At 41.2% G+C, this 6,812-nt stretch overlaps 1 protein-coding gene across 1 annotated transcript in view; it reads left to right on the top strand.

Moving 5' to 3' along the window:
- The first annotated feature begins 1,659 nt into the window (after positions 1–1,659).
- LIPA (lipase A, lysosomal acid type) overlaps positions 1,660–6,812 on the top strand; it is a 30,181-nt gene continuing 25,028 nt past the window's right edge. Inside the window, exons 1-3 of the mRNA XM_006925967.3 lie at positions 1,660–1,811; positions 3,770–3,881; positions 5,297–5,414. Of these exons, the coding sequence (XP_006926029.1) occupies positions 3,771–3,881; positions 5,297–5,414 (229 nt within the window). The 5' untranslated portion in view covers positions 1,660–1,811; position 3,770. The remainder of the gene's footprint in view (positions 1,812–3,769; positions 3,882–5,296; positions 5,415–6,812) is intronic.

A 6,812-nucleotide genomic window follows, 5' to 3' on the forward strand; every position in this document is an offset into this window, starting at 1 on the left:
ACACCATTTTCCCCAATAATGCCTCTGCCCTTCTTGCTGTTTGTGATCTCTTTGGGCCTGCCTAACCCTGTTGGGCTTCCCAGCAATTCCACTACTTTTGTAAGCATTCCCTCTGTTTGGAATACCTAGAGTGGGTTCTGTTTCCTGACAAGGCCTCAGCTGATAGAGTTCTCTAATGGGTGTCTCAAAATCAACACATTTAGAACAAACTCTTGATTTCCTTCCTACGTTGCTCCTCTTGGCACTTTGCCCATGTGCATTCATGGCGACCCCATTTTACTAAACTCATTAGCACCATCCTTGACATCTCTTTCTCATACCTGTATCCAACCACCAGCAAATCTTGTTGGCTTGATTTCATGAACATACCTAGAGTCAAGTTTTTTTCTCCACATCCACAACTCTCACCATCCTGGTCCAAACCATCATTAACTCTCACTTGGATTATTGAATTACCTTCTAACTAGTCTCCCTGCTTTCACAATTGACCCTAATATTCAGAGTGATCTTTCTAAACTGTAAACTAGATCACGTTGCCTTTCTTTTGAAAACTTTCCACAGACTTCTCATTTCATCAAGTCAGAAGAAAAATCAAAGTCTTTACAAGTGGCTCCCAACTACCTCCAGGAAACCATTCTCCACCTGAGCACATTCTCTCCCAGTGACATTGACCTCACTACTCTTGCTAGAACCCATCAGTAGAATTCCTGCCTCAGGGCCTTTGCACATACTCTTCTTGCACCCCAGAATGCTCTTTCCCCAATAGCTATGTGGCTCTTAATTACCTGTTTGTGTTTAGATGTCACTTCATTAGAGCCTGTACATATAACAGCACTCTCCTTCATTATCTCTTTATGTTGTAGCCGCCAGCCCCCGAAAGACACACGGACCACCAGAAATCAGTGAGTCATAGGAAACACTCTCTTTATTCAGCCAGCTGGGTCTGCCAGGGCTACGCAGACCCCAAATTAAGCAGCCCCAAAATGTAGAGGTACAGGGTTTTTAAGCCCTAAATCCCATTCCTCATTCTGTCTTAAACACAAAGGTCTATTTTTCTCCTGTTCACTACCTGTCAACCCACAGGTTGGTTGTGCAAGCGGGAGTACAGAAACAGAAAGCTTATTATTAGAATGTCATGTTCCCGTGGGTGATAGCCTATGTTCCCATGGGCGATAGGCAAGCAGTAATTTTCCAGCCAGTACATTTACTGTTGTTTTCTTGTTGTTGTTCATAACACTTACTACTACTTTATATTATGTAGTTATTTATGAATGGTGTGTCTCTTCTCATTAGAAAGTAAGCAGCAGAGCAGGGACCTCGTTTGGTTGGCTGCTATACTCCAAATATCTTAACAATGTTTGGTATTAAAACGTACAGCAAAATTGTTTTGCATCAGGCACAATGCTAAATGCTTTATATGGAGCGCATAATATAGAACTAGGGATGCCGGTCCTGCAGGAGTTCCTGGGGCAGAGCTAAGAGACCAGGTGTTTGCAGCGTGCAAATGGAACTGAGAATCTGCCCTGGGACGGAACTCGAAGGCCAGACCTCGGCTCTTCTAGGGTCCGCCCACAGCGCATGCTCTGCGGGGGCCGCGGGCGGCTGGGATGCCGCGACATTCAGCCGGGGCGGAGTCTAGGCGGCACTTCCCAGTGGCCGGCTGCTCTGATTGGCGGCGCTAATAGTCTGTGAGGTGCAGATGTCTGCCCTCGGGTGGGCGCGGCCTGCCCACTCCAGGTCTTTTCTCCGCTCACCCTCCCCTGCCGACGGGCACTACGACTCTGAACCGTGGCTCAGGAATTTGGCTCCAGGTGAGCTCCCGCTCCGATTGCACTGTTAGGCGCGGGCGCGGCAGTTTGGGTTCTGCCTCCACGGACTCAGAGGGCGGGCCGCGCACCGCCCCCAGGGGCTCAGTCCCAACGTCCCTGAAGGCCAGTAGCATTCTCTGCGCTTGACCTCCGGCGGGTCTTGCCTGGAGCACCTGCGGGCGGCTGGAAGCCCCTCCCAGTGACCCAGGTGTCTGGGGGGTTCTCTGAAGATGTTCTCCCCTCCCCAGGCAGGCGCGGTTGCCACTCAGTAAAGCTTGCCCAGAGGCCTTGGAGTGCGGTGACAGCCAAGATTCCTGATTCCCAGCTCCTCTCCTTACCCCCAGTCGGCAGCCGGCCCGACCTCTAACTTGGGGAGCCGGCCCGACCTCTAACTTGTTAACTCACAGGCTGGTCAAGAGTGGACTGTGGCATCTGGCCTTGTGAAAAATCCCAGCGACACTTATTTACCCAGCGGGCACTTGGCTTTCAGTACTTAACTCGGGTGAATCTGTTTCTTGAGAAAAGGATTTAAGGGTACAGCATAGAATGGGTGGAGGCGTAATTAACATGGTAGGTCAAAAGCGCTGCCTGCGAGGTCTGGCGCACAGCAAGAACTTAAATGGGAGCCGAAATGTTTATTGTTGCTGTTGTAATTATTATTAATATTATTATTGCTGTTATTATTAAGCTAAATGACAAGATGCTTTGGGGCTTTTCTTCAGCCACTGAGTTGTTGGACCGCCCCTATCCCACATTGCAGAATCTATATTGTGCATCTAGTAGGTGCTTGGCACTTAGGTCGTCGGGGTTCAAAATTGAGTCAGACACCCTAAGCTGAATAAAATGGCTGCGGTGAAGTACTTAATTGGATTGTTAAAATATAGAAAGAGGTGAAATAAAGTTGCTAAGAGAGCCCAGAAAAGCACAGGTAATCTAGCCTGGAAGGGCATTTTCTAGAGTTTTATATAAATGGAATTGTATGTATTTATTTTTTGGAAGGGAAAGGTCTGGCTTCTTTCACCATAATTATTTTGAGATGCATTCATTTTATTGTGTGTTCATTTCTCTGTATTGCTTAGTAGTATATATGTTCCACAATATGTTTATCCATTCACCTATTTGGGTTCTTGCAGCTTTGGGCTATTATACTCAGTCTGTTATAAATATTTTTGTACAAGTCTTTATATGGGCATACATGCATGCATCTTTTTAAATGATAATATTTATCTTAAAAAATGTAGGTGGCCTGGGCTATAATTCCAGCCTTGCCTCTATCCACCTGGGTGTCTTTGAGAGAGCCACTTCACTTTGCCTTTAATCTATCCCCAAGTCTTTGCTATGTTGTGATTTTGTACCTTCGCTGCCGGAAACTAAATGGTCTTTGTTTATGGTTAGAGGGTTTCAGAAGGAAGGAGGGGATGGTCTTCTTTCCCTGTTTTTTTTTTACAGACTCTCTTATTTCACTTTTTTCCCCCTTGGTGACAAAATTGAATCCTGACATATAATTTTGAACAAGAACAGAAGTGAGTAGATAGTGAGGGCCAAGAGCTAATATTGGCTGAACTTAAGATGTTGAAATCACAATAAGATGGCAAGAGGTGTGAGGTTAACAGGCTCCAGACTTTTGTAGATCTTCCTTTTTCTCAGCCTAGTTTCTTCTAAGTCCTTCTGTTATTTCTCCCAAAATATATTTTTTAAACCTCGTGGTAAAGAGGTGAGTAGACGTGCTGGGCTCCAAAAGACATATATTAACAGGGGTGACCAGTGGGGAGGTTTCCAGTAAAAAGAAGAATTTCTCCTTTTTTTGCTTCCAGATATGACTGGAGTCATTTGTTTCAGATTTGCCCTTCACCTAACTTTTGCCTTAAACCTGGTTCAGAACTTCTTATAGGAACATTAATCTACCAACATAATTGTGTGTAGTGAAATTTGGACAAATAAGAATAGACTGTTTTATACAGAATGAAAATGCGGCTCTTGGGTTTGGTGTTCTGTCTGGTTCTTGGGACCCTGCATTCCAAGACATCTGGAGGAAAAGTGACACCTGTGGATCCTGAAACAAATATGAATGTGGTAAGTTTCTCAAAGTCACCTGCTTTTAAAATGAATATGACGAATGTTATTTTCTTAAATTTAGTTATATGGGCTACATGGAATCACAAATTCTAATCTCTTTATATATCATTGTGCTTGTCATGTTCTCTGAATCTTAGATTCAGTTTGTTAGACTTTCCCACCAGGTAATGTATATTTTATTGATTGTATCTTACTGTTAAAACTATATACTTCTTAAGTGATAAATAATATTTTTATAAATTTGTTTCATTTTTAAGTATCATTAAATTTGTTTAAAGAACAATAAAAATTATCAAAACTTTGCAAGAATGTTACTACTGAGCATTGCTTTTTACAATATATCAAACAAGGATTGTGATTAGCAATGTCCAGGGAGCACAGTTTAATACAAAAATCAAAATATCTGGGTAAATGTCTTATTAGAACAAATAAGCAAACATAACCCCTTGAGTAATTAAAATATTTAAGAGTTAGTAATCTTAAGTAAACAATAAAATCTGGAAATGCCTCACTTAGGCATAAAATATTGGGAAAATAGAGATTAATAAAGAAAACAGAAACTTTAAAACATACAATGGAGTGACCCAGTTGAAGAATCAGTCCATCTTAGAGACTGAAATCAATTCATAGTGAACCAAGAGAATATGACCTGACATCAGGGTCTTAAAATTAAATTTTAATTCTTGACTGAAATCTTTTACCTCTCCCCGTCCTTTTATTTTTTTCCTTTAAAAATAATAAAATTAAATGCTTTCACGTATTATGGCAGAGAGGGTAATGAACACTTATTTACATTAAATCTTCTGGATAGTTGAGTTACCCATATCCTACTGAGCTCCTATTAGCAATTGCCCCATGGATCTTATGGAAAAGTGAATTTGATCACAGTTCCATATTTTTAAGCTTTTCTCACTCTTCAGCTTCACCTTGCCATTCTGTATTTTATTAGTGTAATTTATTGATTCATTGATTAATGCTCTTTATGCTTCGTTTCCCAGGGTGGGACCTCTTAAAACAAGAAAATCAGACTGTTGATAGATCATAGTATTATTTGGCATATTTAGAAAAGAAACAAGGGTTTATTTGTGCCTGGGAGCCAGGATGGAAGCAAAGAGGCCCAAAGCTATGGTAAAATTAGACATAGTTGGTGTAGAATTTGCTAGAATGATGAGACCAAGGTTTAACCAAAATGTGTGAGTAGAACACATGGATAAAACAAGTGGAAGATTTATTCTTGTCATGGGTGTGCTACTAGATTCAGCAGACTAACATTTCAATCACAATTGATTTCTTAAGTAAAGCCTAGAGAATGTCATTGACATTTTATCTTCTGCTTTGCCTGTTAATATGGAATATCTTGTCAGATTTTATCCTTAGAATTTCCATGATTATTACTCTTTTTTTTTCCACAGAGTGAAATAATCTCTTACTGGGGATTTCCTAGTGAAGAACACCTAGTTGAGACAGAAGATGGATATATTCTTTGCCTCCATCGAATCCCTCATGGGAGGAAGAACAATTCTGAGAAAGGTATGGATGTTTTCTGTGTCAAGGTAGGAAAGCTCTGACAAGTAACTGCTTTCCTGGAATTTGGTCAGTTTTTATGTCAGTAATCAGATTAAGGAACTTTTAGAGAGACTACTTGAAATTGTTAAACAAATATCAGAATAAGGATCTGACCCTCATTCAATCATCTCTCCAGATGTAGCTTACTCTTTAACATTTTCTGATTCTAGAAATTTTCCCTGGTAAACTAAGGTTGATGTTAAGATAATTGGATAAAGATCTCTTCTTTAGTTAAATTTTTATATGAGCAGAAGGGCTTTTGTTTGCTTCAATTCCTTCCCAGTAAGAATAAGCTTAGGGAAGGTGCTTCCTCTTCTTTTTCCATTGCCACCTCTAGGCTCCTCTCTCCATGCGGCAGTTAAAGCTAATAGTGCCACACACCTTAGGTGTATGTGTCATGATATTGCAAAGGAAGGCACTGTGCCCTGGAATATCAGAAAAGTGAGCATGATTCTTGACTTACTCTCAGGTGGTAGGAAAAAGAGTCAGGAGAACTCAGGGCTAGATCTGTGTCAGCCCCCAAGTGCTCACATGCTTTTCACATCTGTGTGCCTTGGGTTCTTCATCTGTAAAAACAGTTGATTGGCTGGGATGATCTCAAAGTTCCCCTTTAGTCTTTATCACTCTCTGGTTCTGTGGGTTCTATTCGATATTGGTGGGGATTGGGGCAGTAGATACTCTTGGTCTTTAAAATGGGAAACATAGACTGAAAGTGCTCTAGATCTGGTCATAGCATTAGGTTCCCACCTTCTTCCTCTGTTCTGCATTTTCATGGCCCAAGGTAGAGGCCTTTCCTCTTCCTTCTCTCATATTCAGGAGCAATGTTGTTACTTTGGCTCATCTAAGCCAAACAGATAAAAAATTCATGAGGTCCTTCACAACCAATGTGACATTCATCTTCTTCTTATTCATGCCACTTCCTCTCTTGACTTCCTCCTCTATTAATAACACCATCACCCTCCTAACGACCTTGATGGGAAAGTGCAGAATCATTCTTGACTCCCATCCTCAAGGCAAGTCCTCTCTGGGCTGCCCATGTTACATGGCTGTAGTTCATCCCTTCCTTGCTCTGCCAGGCCACCACCCTACTTTATGTTCATGTTACCATTTAAGGAGATGCCTGAAATGAGCTCAGAACCTGAGAGAGGCTTATGCCACCTCCATTTTTGAGGCTTTTCATATATTAAGAAATCAAAGAATTTCATAAAAGAAATATGAAAATTCAGTCTACTTATCTTGTAAGAAATTAATGCTTTTAATACACACAAAGATAACACCGTACATCTGTACTACTTATAAGCCATTACAAGATAACATTAAACCATTATTTATTAGGGATAAAGTGAAACCATTCCTCTTTCC

The sequence above is a fragment of the Pteropus alecto genome, unplaced genomic scaffold, assembly GCF_000325575.1.
Source record: "Pteropus alecto unplaced genomic scaffold, ASM32557v1 scaffold88, whole genome shotgun sequence".
Classification (NCBI taxonomy): domain Eukaryota; kingdom Metazoa; phylum Chordata; class Mammalia; order Chiroptera; family Pteropodidae; genus Pteropus; species Pteropus alecto.